At 40.9% G+C, this 15,136-nt stretch overlaps 1 protein-coding gene across 1 annotated transcript; it reads left to right on the plus strand.

Moving 5' to 3' along the window:
• Positions 1-6,686: 6,686 nt before the first annotated feature.
• Positions 6,687-14,434, plus strand: nmur1a (neuromedin U receptor 1a). The gene is made up of 3 exons (XM_039741775.1): positions 6,687-6,739; positions 11,662-12,527; positions 13,722-14,434. Exons 1-3 carry the CDS (start codon positions 6,726-6,728, stop codon positions 14,102-14,104), a joined length of 1,263 nt encoding a protein of 420 aa, XP_039597709.1. The 5' UTR covers positions 6,687-6,725; the 3' UTR covers positions 14,105-14,434.
• The last annotated feature ends 702 nt before the right edge of the window (positions 14,435-15,136 follow it).

Genomic DNA, 15,136 nt, shown 5'->3' on the forward strand with positions numbered 1-15,136 from the left:
AATCTGACGTAAAATAAAGCTGGAAGTGACATCAGGGATCTTCGCATCATCGATCTTCTGGTCCTCAGGCAATAAGAGAGGAGAAACATTAGGTGACTGTGTCAACCCTTATCTCAGGATGGAATTACCATTAAATGAGCCCTGAAGCTGTCTCCTATGAACATGTGTGTGATATCCACAAATAGCAAAGATGGAGCTGAACTCCAGCTTGTGCTATGCTAAAGCAATCACTTAGCGATATAATGTGTGACAGAGAGTTATGGTTATGGCCTGAAGAGTAACTTTTCCTTTTTTGTATTTTGAGACTAAATTTAAAATCTTTAGGATAAGCATCACCTCTTGTATTCCCATTATACAATAAATCAGTTCCTTTCGACGTTCTTAGTTATTATAGTGCTGATCTGCAAATTTCACCAAACTGTTTTTTCTCACAGATTACGTTGTGTTTGCCAGTGACAAATTTTTTCCTAAAAATTTGCCATGCTGCAGCTTAAGCAAACTTTTTTTTCTAAGCGACCCATAATGCTTTGCAAGGCCAACATGCCTGAAAATTCGCAATGCTGCACTTTCAGTGATGGTTTTTTAGTCTAAGTGACCCATGATACTTTGCAAGGCCAAAGTGCCATCACGGTGCTGTAGCAGCCATGTGCAGAACTTTCAGGCATGTCTATTGTAAGAACGTTGCCACCATGGCAACATGGCTGTGTCACAACTACTGTACATGAGGGGGAAAAAAAAGCCTTTCAGTTACTGAGATACACTGAAAACACAGCCACCCATGTCTACCAAACAGTGCTGAGTGATATTTTTACTGTCTCTAACCACAGTCGCTTCAACACCCCGGGGCTCTGATTACCATCTGTGGATCGCCAGAGAATTTAAAAAGGCAAAAATGTGTCAGAAAGCCACAAAGGTTGAGAAACACTAACAGATTTCCATTCTACATGGATTTCAAATAATAAACAAAAAACTTGCAGTATTAGTAATACTGCCAACAGATAAATAACACTGATCCATATGCCAACACTGCATGGCTAATCATGCATGCAAATTAGCCATGTGCCCAGCATGGAACTCAAAACAAGCCTTAAGGGAGACCTCTCTCTCCCTCCTCAGGAAACACAAGATACACTTTGAAAAAATAAAAATGAAAGATTTGTAACCATTTCCCATTTGTTTGTTTTTTTATTCTCGATGGAAGAAAATATATAGCCTTTGGGAAACAAAAGAGACGTTCCCAATGTGCCAGGAGCCTCTACATCAAACAATGGAACACCGATGCTTTGGGGCATGGATAATGTGTTCCCCAAGATTGGCAATATCCCAGTGCAATAATCTATATTTTGTTAACTTATTGTTAGTCTGTGAGCATTTTGATCATTGGTTATTTGTGGTATTCATTCCTTCTGTGTCTTTTGTTGTTTGAGACACGGTGCCACAGTGGTTAGCACTGCTGTCACAGCTCATATTTTATATATGGCCACAATAATTACTCCAGCCTAGTTGGCAGACTTTTCCCCCAGGCAGACTTTAAAGACCATTATAATCCACTCAAAACTAGTTCAATTCCTCCTTCCTCACAGATTTCAATGCATTTCACAAAGTTTGCAAGCATTTTCGTGATTTTGCCTGACTCCAGGCAATGATAATTCAGCAGGATTTGCTCATCACTAGTTATTTAGATAGCTTTATTAAATTCCTGTGATTTAGCTACTATAATATTAATAAGTAAATAGAAAACTTATTTCAGGTGCTGTTCTTCTTTCACGGAGTAATGTTGATTCTGTTTTTATGCTGGTATTGTTCATTTTCTTTTTATAGTAACTTTTCTTTTGATATTTTCACTTTATTGTTCATATAGTTTGAGTTGGCCTTTATTTTGTTTAGCCATGTGGTGTGGTATTACTACTAATATATAGAGAGAGGAGATTATATTTACTACATGTAATAGTTGTTGGGTGGTTATTGGGGTTTTGAAACTTATGGTATCTGTTTTGTTATAAAAAAAAAAAAAAAGCTAAAATTAATTGCAGACACTGTATAATTATTAAAAGCGCATCAATTGATGTCTTTCTCACCTTACCTGAACTGGAATCTCCTGTGTCTAAAAGGTAATGTGCCACCATAGGCCGTTTTGTGCACCTGAATATTACTCTCTGCATACATTTTTAAAATTGTTTTAAGCTTGGGAGGGTCAAAATCACAGCAGGTAGCAAATGTAGGAGCAACTAACTGCCAAAATACTGTAAGCTAAAGTTTTATTTTACTGATCTTTCATTGGGTGGGCAGATGTGGTCTGAGCGGCCTTCCTTCAGAATTATCTGATACTATTCTGGAGGTTCCATAAAGGGTTAGGAAGGTGATTTACTAGGCAGAAAACATAAAGCATACAAGGCCAAGTATCATGTTGCAAAAAGGCTGATCTTTCAAAGCCATGCTGACATGTTTTGCTCTGGTCCTTTGCATATTTTAATATTCTTCCTCTGTTCCCTGGTTATCATGTCCATTCACAGCTTTGTTTGTTAGGCGACAAAGCAGTGACAGAATCGTGTTGCTTTGGTGCCATATAGCATGTTTGTACAGCTCTATGCCTGGAAGAGGGATGCTTGCAGAGCCCAGAGTTACACGTTTAATGAATAACAAGTAACTGACAGATGGCCTTACATTTTAATTCCATTGGGTAAACAGACATTAGGAACCTGATAGCTGTTTGTATGATAAAAGCAATTTCAGTCTCATCATCTCAAGCAGCAATCTGAATGAATTAAAGCTCTCACTTAGCGACTCATTGCTGAGGTCAGGATCCATGTTTACATACTCTTTCAGTTGTGGGGATCCACATTCTGCACAAGACCCCAGTTATAGAGCTGCACATTTATCACATCTCACTGATGGATGACTCTTGATAGACAATAATTTATCAAATTCTACATCTCTGTAGTGTGTGGTCTCCCTGAGTAAATGGTTGCTGCTTACTGAGGAACTCATTTTTATGTGACACCACTGAGCTAGGACACATATACAGTATTCCATCCTTCCATTAATCAATTAATCTTCTACCCCATTTAATCTGATTTAGGGTTTCAAGGCTCAAAATTCTTACTAGTTATAGGGATCAACCCTGGATGTGGCACCAGTCTTACTCAGTCAATCAGTCTTTATTTTGATACCAGTAACGGCGCACTGCACAATAACGTGCAGTGAATACACTTGACTTGAGCATTCATAGTTTTCATACTCTTTCTCTGTACGTTTATTATTTGTTTACCCAGAGGATGATGTGCTTGCTGCTTCCTGAGCAGCTCTTCTTCTTTTCTCCACATTAGCGGCCCGTTTCTTCTCTTCTTTCGTCAGCAGCTTTTCACGTTAAAACTGATTAAGTCGGTGTTTGTGTTACAATTACTTAGTCTGTTTTCTTTAATTTTTCACTTAAGCTGGCCCCTAAGTCTTCAATCTGCCTCAAGAATGATTTACGATATGAAGCGGTAGAGAAAGTGATGGCGAAGGTGGTAGAAATGAGAATGGCGCCCGCACACATGTGCCACACAGCTGCTGCCAAGAGCTGATTCTATAATAAAGTAAAATAAACATAAAAAGAGGAATAACCTTGGAGGTCAATCATCACCCCGAAAGCAGATAGTAGACGCCATGTAGTATATGTGCACCAAATTTCAGGTCAATAGGTCAAACAGTTTGCGAGCTACAGGTGATTGTAAATCCCGGACAGACAAATGAACAGCCACTGTAGTGTATTATACAGTATATCAGATATACAGCGTTTTCAAGCAGTCAATGTGGGCTCTAGTGGCTTTTAAATGGTTGCTGTCTGCACCCATGACTCCCAGTTCAATCCTAAGAAGTTCACTCAACCTGACTATGCTCCAGCACTGTGCTTGTGAAATATCTTGGGATACCATCCATGATCAGGATCGGGGGTTAAACTCAAGCCATCTGTAAACCAAAAACAAAGCCAAGAAAACCATCCTTCCATTTTCCAAATTTGTTTTTCCAGATCAGGAGAGGAGGAAAACTGGAGCCTATCTCAGCAAGCATCAAGCGCAAAACAAGGGGAGTCCAGATCACTGTGGTGTGAACAAAAAGACATTAGGGTAAAAGATAGTAGCATCACTAATTCACTTAACCTGCATGTTTTTGGACTCTGGGAGGAAACCAAAGCATCCAGAGGACACCAAAACAACATACAAACTCTACACAACTCCAGTCTCCCTGTTGTGGGGCAACAGCACTACCACTACACAAACTCCTGGTCCACCCTTCTGGACCCACCCCTTCCTGCCAAGTGACGTTTTAACCCGAAAGCCGGCCATCTTGTTGATTTTTATTTTGGACTTTCATCTGGAAAGACATTCCTGCAACTTGTTACATGCTTTTTGTTTCATTTCTAAACCTTCAATTATACAGCTCCAACCCCAACCCTTTAACATTGTTGTGTCTCTATTTGCTGTACTATAGTGAAGTGCTTTCTATTCTTTATAGTGTGCTATACAGGAGTAAATGAGATTGAATTAAACTGAATCCAAAACCATAGGACTATGCTGGTTTACAACAGATTTCTTAATACAAATCCTAGTCACACCACTGAGGTCTAGAGTCTGTTATTGTAAGGCTCCTTTGAGATCATTGGTGTGTAGCACTGCAGAGATCTCCATCCATCCATCATTACAATATTACTATCAAAGGGAGATGGATCATATCCCAGCAACATCAAAAGCAAGGCAGCAAGCACTTCTGAGCAGGGCAGCTGCTGCTCAAACATCAGTTTTCCTACATATTCAGTAACTGTAATCAATAATCAGTTTGGCAATGTGATTGAAACTTTATTTGGCTAGGCAGATATCTATGTGATTATTTGCTATATCTAAATATTTACATATTAGGTTTACCTTGCACTTATATTCACATGTAAAATATTTTAGCATCTACTGAGAATAGCAGACACTGTGGAAGCTGTGAGCTAAAGATCAAGATACAAGATATTTTATATAACCAAGTACATGCCAGAATATTCTGATTACAGAGAGAGATAAGGGAGATGAAGAGGCACCTTGTATAACATGGTAGATACTATGACCAATAATGTGATGAGAAGGCAGCTGCCACACTTGCTCAGGGGACTGTGCAAGTGCTGTCTTGTCAGAAGTCATCAAGCCATAAAACATCTGCACCTTTTCCCCAAACCAACTGGACATTGCTGAAGAGCCCAGATCTGAGCCAAAGACCACAAATGTGTCCATATTTCCATTGAACCTGAGACTCTTTTATTCTGATGATGTGTTGCCATCCTGTGCCTTGATGGCTGTTTGTTTAAAAAAGTTACAAGAGGATTAAATGTCAAGCTAAGTCCTTTCTTTCTCAAATTTTCGAGTGTTTTGATTGTAGCCACCAGCTTAGAGACATGAGTACATTTTTAGGTTAGCGATAGGCTACAACGTGTCATTTTCTAACCTGCTTAATCCAGACCAAGGTTGTGTGGCAGGGGGATGGAGCCTATCCCAAACAACATAGTGCACAAGGTAGAAACAACAAGCCCTAGACAGGGTGCTTGTCCATTGCAGGAAAAACACAAACCCACACACCAAACACACACACTAGGGTCAATTCAGTGTTCCAAGTCACCTAACCTGCATTTCTTTAGGCAGTGGGAGGAAACCAGAGCACTTGGAGGGAAAACATGTAAATTCCACACAGGGAGGACCCAGGATGCAAACTCTGGTCTCCTTACTTATGAGGCAGCAGTAGCAGCACCACTACTGCACCACCATACTGCACAGCTACACAAAATGGAAGGAACAAGTTTTCAAGGAGCATGGGCCCCTGTAAAATGCAGCATACAGTATGTGTAGATCTTTCAAATGCTGGTGGATTACCAGAGTCAAAGAGATATACCCACCCAGACACTATACAGAAAGTGTAAGCTCCACTCAGGTTGGGATTCAAACTAAGACCTCCGGAACAAAGAAGAAGAAGTGCTAACCACTGCAGAGAGCTCTGTGACTCAGACATGTAAGGTGCAGAGCCATTAACCTCTAAGCTGTCCCGTTTTTTGGTCTGAAGCTGATTTCCATGTTGTTAAAGAGCAATATGAGGCAGGTGGTGATGTGGTGGTTAAGGCTTTGAAACTCAGACCTTAAGGTTGTGGGTTTAAGTCCCACCACTGAGACACGTCACCTGCCTATGCTGCAATTGGAAAAAAAAAAACAAAAAGAAATGTAACTAATTGTATCTCAAATGTTGTAAGTTGCTTTGGTTAAAAGTGTCAGCCAAATAAATAAATGTATGTATATGAAAGCAAATTATAAGTTGGAACTGAGCAATGTAGATGATTTAATTCATTAGATTGCCTAGATCACCATTTAAAGATTAGAAACTCTTAAAATTGCTACTGGCAGGGTTTTTTAAGCCCACTCATTTTTCTACTTGGTGAGCCCTTTGTACCACACCTTACTGGGATTGTTATTTTTTTTCTTTTCTCCTGGTGTTTCACTCCTCTCGCACTTTCCCTTCTCTGCTCCTCCCACTTTGATTCCCTCTCCTTCTCTCCATTTCCCACCCCCAAATCCTTTAAAGGCAGCACTAGCACAGTTTCCGAGCAGAGGCTCACATCACTCTCTGGCTGTTTGCACTCCAGACCTGTAGCATCATACCACCCGCTGGACTCACTCAAAGCTGCTCGAAGAAGAAGAAGAAGAATTGCTCAGTGTTCCATGGCATCTTTTGGGTGAGAACAATAGCCAAACTGCTTTGTGGTATCCGTCTGTGTGTTAGACAGGCAGGTCTGTTAGCTTGCATTATGGTTTTAGTGGGGAGGTGGGCACTCCAACTACCAGATAGCTTTGATAGAAGAGTGCAGAGATAAGGCATCATAAAAAAATAAACACTGAGTCTGTGTGAACTTTTCCTCTTCTGGTCCTCTTTCTCACTTGAAGCAGTAGTACTAGGGTGTTCTACCGTGCTAGTCATTATGAATATAGTGAAAAGTCAAGCAAAATTACACCTTTTGAAGAAGGAATCTGAGTTTCCTCGAAAGTTTGCATATTGTAATCTTTTTAGTTAGCCAATAAAAGGTTTCATTTTGCTTGACTTTTCATTTGAAGCAGATAAGGGAGAGGCAGCAGAACTGTGGCTCTCAAAAGGCAATTGTAGGGATGCACTGTATTATCTCTGAGCTTTAAATTCAGGTTAACATGTGGATGCCGAAGAAAAGGCATTTTTCGGATTTGTGAGTTTAGCCCAGCATGCAGCAGCTCTGAATCCGGTAACTCCGTGGGTATAATGGACGTTATGGTATGTGTGAGCTCTCAGTCAGATGAGGCGGAGGGGCTTAAACTTTGCTTATTTTGTGACGACTCTAAGTCATACAGTTCAAAAGTTTCAAATACAGTTTGCTAATTCTAGATTAGGTAGTCCTCTATGTCATGGATCTTGAGCAGGGAGGTGTACCTCAAGATCAGTTTATTATTAAAATATTCTTATTTTTACTTATTATTGGGCTGACACCTTCATCCAAGGTGATTTACAATATGTGATAGAATTTGCCACGCATCTTTTATTTTTCAAATTGGAGCACAATCAGGTGAATTGGCTTGCTCGTGCTTGCAGTGTCAGTAGTGAGATTTGAGCAAACATACTCAGAGTTTGAGGTTCAAAGCCTTAATCATAACACCACACTGATTAATCAGACAGGGATATGTCTATTTAATTGGGGAATTTTAAATTCTACTTGTTCTTCAAATGTAACTGCAGGTCTAGAACTGTGTTCAGTTTTAAGGCTCTGGCTGAAAGACATTTATACAGTAGGTCTCAAGTTTAGTTCTCTGTGTGGAAGCCTGTAAATCTGATGAGGCTTTGGGGTCTGCGGCTCTTTTCAGTATGTGGGATAGAGCAGACATGGCTGTGGGTCTCAAATTTGGTTTACTTTGTGGACGGTAGGGATTGCTCACAAGCCATCTTCAAACCCAAGCTGAAGAGGCCAAAAAGAAGACTTTATTACAAGAAAAGTGAGGGAAGGAGGAAGATACTGTACAGGGAGGTAGTAAAACACTAACAATAGAAGAGAGAGATAAAACAATAATCCAGCTGCATCTCTGGGGCCTTTCGCATGACTCAGAAGCCGACGTTAACCAGTTGAGGTGGTTGTCTACATTCCCAACCAGGTACCTTATATGCATTCCCATCTCTTCTCTGTAACTTTCTTGCATGCCATTATTATCTGGTCTGGACACTCTCCCTCTTTGCCTGTGCACTTATACCTTGGGAACATCATCATAATGCCCTGGGCAGGTACTGCTGGAGCTCCTCCTAGTGGCCACAGGCATTCATGCACTTGCCCAGTACCATAGTAGTAGTAGGAGCAGTACCAGAGTACAGGGAAATTCTTACTTGCCTATCCGAGCAACATACAACACATTGCTACTGTCCAGATCATGGTAAGTAAGAATGCATTAAAATAAGGAATTGTTTAAATTCAATAGAATACCATACAAACCTGATCAGCTGTCCTCTCCAATATGGCTGACGTATGTAGGTACGTCAGCCATATTGGAGACGACAGCTGATCAGGTTTGTATGGTATTTTATTGAATTTAAACAATTCCTTATTTTAATACTAGCGCTATGTAGTGCCCTCTAGCAGCATTGTTGTGGTCATCATTCAAACTAATCAGAGACCCTAGGTTTGGTACACCCCAGCTCTGTACTGAAGACCTCAAATGATAATGCAAAACAGTTTTCTGCCACAAGTAGAGAGGAGGCACTAGTAGGTGAGACAGAGTCAATAAAATGGAACAAAGTTTGTTACCAGAACAAGAATAAATTGAAACAACAAAGCCTAAAGAGATCAAAAGGCCACAACATTAATTCATATGGATTGCAATCATGGGCAACGAGGGCATAGATCTTTATACTGTCACAGTGGTGATGCACAAGTCGCACACCTCTGGTTGTTTGCGCATAAGAACTCGGCAGTAAATATAAACAGATCCTCCCAAACTGTCAGGGCCTAGACAAAACTGTAAGAATTGTAATAATTTCAGCAGCTAGAAAATGGAGTGAAGAGAAGGATTCAATGTTAGGACTGGATTACTTTAATTACAAAACTCAGATACAAAATACCCCAAAAAGCACAAAAGAAAACAAGAACAAAATGTATTAAAATAAACTAGATCATAATACCTAGGATTCCTTATAACCACTTATCGGAATTCTAAATCAGATAAGAATGGCTTTCTAACATTTTAACACATAGTAGTTCCAAAGCAAATTCATTTTGCCGAGTAGAGGTTCTTGATGAAAAAGGATTGTGGGTCTTCAACTATTTTTCAGTTTGTGGAGAGTCTAGGTCAGACAATGTTGGGGTCTTAAATTCAGTTCACTGTGTGGAGGTTCTTAATCAGGCAAGTCTATGGGTCTTAAATTCAGATAACTATTTAGTGGTTCCAGATCAGAGAAGGCCTTTTTTGTCATTTAATTCAGTCAGACAAGGCCATTTTTTGGGATCAATTGTTTATTGAATTTGTTTCACGCATAGCAAATTAAACAGAACCATACAGAAGCTGCTAAACTCCTCCTGGCTACATGTTAGAAGGTCATGGATTTATAACTCAGTTCAGTATGTTACAATTCCAGATCAGGCATAATTGTAGGTCTCCAAATCATTTCACCATTCTGGGAGTTCTTGAACAGAAAGTGCTGTGCGTCTCATACCCATTTCAATCTGTTGAGATTCACTGATAACTTTGAGAGGTACTCTGCAGAGGTGGTAGATCAAATGAAGCAGCAGATCCCAAATTTAGACAAATCAGTCTCAGGTCCATATGGAGCAATTTTAGATCTGACAAATCTGTAGGTTTCATAATTCTTTAAATATGTGAAACTTCTACATAAGTCAATCTGCATAATCTTCATTTCTGTTCTGTATGGGGAGATTTTTGATCCAGCAATGTTCTATTTATTATGCAGGGAAATTCAAAATCATAACTCCAATGAGATCTGAAGTGTATTTCAATGAATGACGAATTTAAGCTGCTTTATATGAAGATTCTGAATGATTGATGCGGCTCGATGTGTGAAAAGCATTTACCTATATAGCACATTTTCATACAACATGGCTTCCATGTCTTCCTCCTCATACTCCACTTTCTTCCCAAATACAAGCAGGTTAGGTGGATTGGTGAGGCTGAATTGGCCACTGATGTGTGTGTGTGTGTGTTCACCCTGTGATGGTCTGGAGTTCTGTCCAGGTATTGTTCCTGCCTTGCTCTTAATGCCAGCTAGGATAGGCTCCAGCTTCTTTATATCTTTACTCTGAGGATGGATGGATTGATGGATTTTTACATAAAACATGTGAAGTCTCTTCATTACCTACAGAGACCAGTTTACTATATGTAATTTTGATATCAGGCCAACATTCTACATGATGAAGGTTTTAACATTTTAAAATTACTTTAAGTGAACATTCTTACAAAAATGAAAATGTGCGGCTGCCAGATTTCAAATATAGATTAATATGTCTTTGTAGAGTTGATAAATTAGTTACAGCTTAACATAGCAGTGAATTTGAAGGCTCTAGATCAGATAACCCTGTGGTTCCCAAACTCATTTCAGTTTAGAGCCTACATTGGGAAAGGATAGGCCTTTCAAACTAAGATTTTGTGATCACTCTAGATTATTTAAGTCCACAGCATAGAGACTATAGATAAGACAGAGCTAACTCTGGATGTGGGGCGCTATAAGGCTCCAGATTTTGTTTCTAATCTAATTTATTCTGTTGTTCCTGTTAACTGAAGTTCTCATTCAATTAGGTGGCTTAAATAAACCTTCTGTCCAAGCTCCCAGAAACAATCACTAGTGTGGCTATAAATCTGTTTGTGAAATTCAAATCATTTTGCTCTGGAATCAAAACATTGTAGGGTTTATCTTCTATTTTGCTGCAATTTTAACATTCTTGTTTACTAACATGTTCAATTAAAAGCAAGTGTTGTATCTGCGAGTAGTTAAGAAACTGGATTTCCTTACCTGGGTTTAGGGTTAGGGTTAGGGTGCAATTTTGAGCAATTTCCCCTCTGGGATTAATGCAGTGTACCGAAAAATGTGTTCTCTAACTTGGTTCAACAATATAATTGCTTGATTAAATGACACAGTTGATATGGAATTCAGATTATTGTGCTGAGACTCTTCCAGATGCAACAGCAGGGTTCTCAAAACTCATTTCAGGGAGTCAAATTTTTTCATAAGCCTGGACTACAGCTTTAAACTTTACAGAAGGACTAGAGCAGGGGAATCTGGGGGTTTTCAAATTCAGATTAGCCTACAGTATTTCTTAGCTATGGTTATTAAAATCTGTAGCACGATGGGGAGCTTAATCAGAAGAAGGTGAGGGCCTATTAGTTCAGCGTGTAGATGCTCTCCATCAGGGAAGGCTGTAGGTCTCACATTCTCTTTCTGCAAAGATAGTCTAAATTAAGCAGTGTTGGTGACAGGGAAGAAGTGAGCCTAACAGGAAGGGATGCAATTAATGGGCAATGGCTGATCAATGACTGTGTTGTATTGAAGTTGCAAGTCACAGAAACCCCTTTAGTATCCCCATTGCATCTCGAGGGCCTAACTAGTATCCCTAACTGATCTTTGCACTGCCTTTCACAGGGTCATGGCAAATCTGCAAGTCAACTGTTCAATGCAGCAGCCTATGTGTGAAGGAGATCTGCAGAACCAGAGTAGACACCAGATAGTGGACCCGCATTTGAGCCTGGAGGAGCTGCTCTTCAAATACCTTGGGCCAAGGCGCTCAGCTGCCTTCTTGCCTGTCTGTATCACCTACTTGTTAATCTTCTTAGTGGGAACCCTTGGGAACAGTCTCACCTGTGTGGTCATCATCCGGCACAATGTCATGCAGACACCAACCAACTTCTACCTGTTTAGTTTAGCTGTGTCTGACCTTCTGGTACTGCTGCTGGGAATGCCCCTAGAACTTTATGAGATGTGGCACAACTACCCCTTCCTTTTTGGCACTGGGGGCTGCTATTTCAAGACATTCCTGTTTGAAACTGTCTGTTTCGCCTCAATCCTCAACGTGACTGCTCTCAGTGTGGAGCGCTACATTGCTGTTGTTCACCCCATCAAGGCCAAGTTTGTGGTGACCAGGACTCATGCCAAGAGGGTGATCATAATTCTGTGGACACTGTCAGTAGTGTGTGCAATACCAAACACAAGCTTACATGGAATATTCTATCTAGTTAATGGCTCTGGACATACCATTCAGGAGTCTGCCATGTGTATACTGGTCAAGCCTCGCTGGCTCTACAACCTGACCATCCAGTTAACCACCTTGCTCTTTTTTTTCCTGCCAATGGTGACCATCAGCATCCTCTACCTGCTCATCGGTCTACAGCTCAAGAGAGAAAGGGTCCTAGAAGGGCTGGAGGCCAAGGCTGGGACTGGAAGATATAACAATGAAAGTGGACGCATCAAGCAACATAACAACCGGAGGCGGCAGGTCACCAAAATGCTGTGTAAGTGGCAACTTGTGGGTCTGGGTGGGGAAGAAGAGGGTAGGTAAAACTGTGCAGTATGCTGGAATGGAGGAAAGAACAGCTGAGAGGAGGGGGTAGGGTGGCAGGTCAAGGAAGACACGGCATTCTGACTGGCACATCATGATGAAGAAGACCATGCAAATACCCCTCAGGGTATCGTGTTGGGTTTGACCTTGGGACTTCATGTGTGTAGCTGGATATGGCTTACTCACATGCTTCTTAAGTATTTAGGCCAATCTTGAGTTCCTTAAGATCTATAATAATTAGATAGATAGATAGATAGATAGATAGATAGATAGATAGATAGATAGATAGATAGATAGATAGATAGATAGATCTTTGCATTAACAGTCTAAGCCTTTTTGTGATCCATGAGGGTGTTGTACTGCAAAGTCTGTGTTAGTTCATTCTGTGGGTAATTTAGTGTCAGTTTAGGTTGTATTTGGAGTCCTATCAGGTTTGAAGACCTCAAAATGTCTTTTTAGGTTAGACCTGATATTCTAGTAACACTCCTCTACATATAATGTCTTCTATAGCACTTTTCAAAGAAGCCTTGGCAGTGTGGCAGTACCACTTTGAAGCTTGATTTGTCAGGCTCTGATGGTTACTTGGGTAGCACAGTAGTATGCACTGCAGCCACATCAATCCAACACCCTTTCACCTCCTGAAGATGCATGTGTTAGGCTGTGTATGATGACTTTAAATTTTGATGTGATAGACTGGTGCCCTGCCCACAGTTTGTTTCTGCCAAGAGTTGTCAATATTACCTCTGTCCATGCAACCCTGAACTGGAATAATTACATTTGAGAATATTATATTGCGTGATGGCGGTCTTATGACTGTAATTTCTCCCGCTAGTACTGCAGGCATTTTTTTCCTTATGGACAAGCTGGTCGCTTACTTTTCTGATTCATTAGGCCAGCTGGGCATGGAGGTCAATCTCCTGCAATATACCTCAGACTTGTGATGACTGAAAGTCACGTAGTACTCCTGCCACAACTGTTGGTTTACATTCAGCCTAACAGTAAAGCTCAAGTGGCCATGCTGAGGCTGCCCTTCAGTGTCCCTGGCATATCTACTGTCTTTGCTTACATAACCACTTGTCAAAAGTGAACAAACACCAAGACATCCAGTGCTATCCCTTATTCTTTTTTTTTTTGTCCCTTCCCACAGTTGTGCTGGTGGTTGTCTTTGGGGTATGCTGGGCCCCCTTTCACACTGACAGGCTGATGTGGAGTTTCATTGACCAATGGACAGGAGAGTGGCACCTCATCTTTCAGTATGTGCACATCATCTCTGGAGTCTTCTTCTACCTCAGTTCTGTTGTCAATCCTATCCTTTACAACCTCATGTCCAGTCGATTCAGAGAAATGTTCAAAGAAGTCATGTGCCACCAATGGCGGCCACGCAGCACCAGGACATTCTCACTCAGCATCACCCGGGTCACCATGCGCAGCACCACAGGTGACACCTTACCGAACCTGAGCACAGGCCCATTTGAAGCTGGAGATTCAGAGTTCTGCATAGAAGGTCACAACCAAACTTCATGTACCTAGCAGAAGCCACGTGGGAAAGTCCCTTTCCTCAGACAGCAGCATTGCAGCCATGACTGACCACTTAAAGAGGTGTGACTGGTGGATAGAAAGACATTACAGGATTCTAAAGTGTCCTGTCATGCATCAGCCAACTAGGGTCATTAATGATCTGGTAATGACCACAGGTGTGACCTCGGCATCAGAAGCTGGCTATTATGCAAGTGGACAGGAGGAGATGTAGAAGGGACAAACTAGCAGGATGTCAAATATTATTCTATAACCCAAAAAAAAGCATATTATACATATCCACATATCTTCAAGAGATGCAGTCTGTTTTTTTCTTCCATTTGTCTTAATAAATCCTATATTATTTTCTTTTTTTTAATTCTTGTTCCCCAGTCTTTTACATATACTTTGCACCAGAGGCCTAGCTAGAAGTGAATCTCAGGAGGCCACCCAACCCCCCATGGGAATTGTGGTACACATCCTTCTGTGATTTATCCACCCGAGTGCCCCACTCCTGACCTCCTCAGGCTGCTACAGTGCACAAGTGAGGTCATTGGCCAATTGTTGGCATGGTAACTTGCCGCTGGCTGATTAGACAGATCATTTGACTGAGTTTTATTTTATTGAGAGCTTGAGAATGAAACAGAAGTGGTCAACACTCAAAAGAAAATTATAACATCAACTTACCTGATCTTTTCAGACATCAATTTTAAGCACCGACTAAATGTGTATCTTGCTCAAAGGTGCACCCCACTAACTGCCTAACAGGTGGATAGGTACTGTTAATCCTTAAAGGACCCACCTTTATTCTTCAATTAACTTGAAGGACACAAACAGACAAGGTGTCCATACTCCCCCACCACCCCTTGAAATGCCAAATAGAAACAGTGACCCCTTCTGCCTTTAGACCCACTCATCTAAGACAGTAACCTTCTTGAAGGTCAGCCATTCAGCCAGCTGTCTCCTTCGATCAGCACCCGGCTCCTATACAAATGTCGCCTTGCATTAGGCTTTAAGGAGGCTCACACAGCCACCTCTTAACAAGCG

This window comes from Polypterus senegalus, chromosome 1, assembly GCF_016835505.1.
Source record: "Polypterus senegalus isolate Bchr_013 chromosome 1, ASM1683550v1, whole genome shotgun sequence".
In the NCBI taxonomy this organism is placed as follows: Eukaryota; Metazoa; Chordata; class Cladistia; order Polypteriformes; family Polypteridae; genus Polypterus; species Polypterus senegalus.

Excerpts from the sequence above, each read along its gene's own strand:
- nmur1a (XM_039741775.1), top strand. Across the intron at positions 12,528-13,721 it reads GCAGGTCACCAAAATGCTGT|TTGTGCTGGTGGTTGTCTTT; the intron begins GTAAGTGGCAAC and ends CCCTTCCCACAG.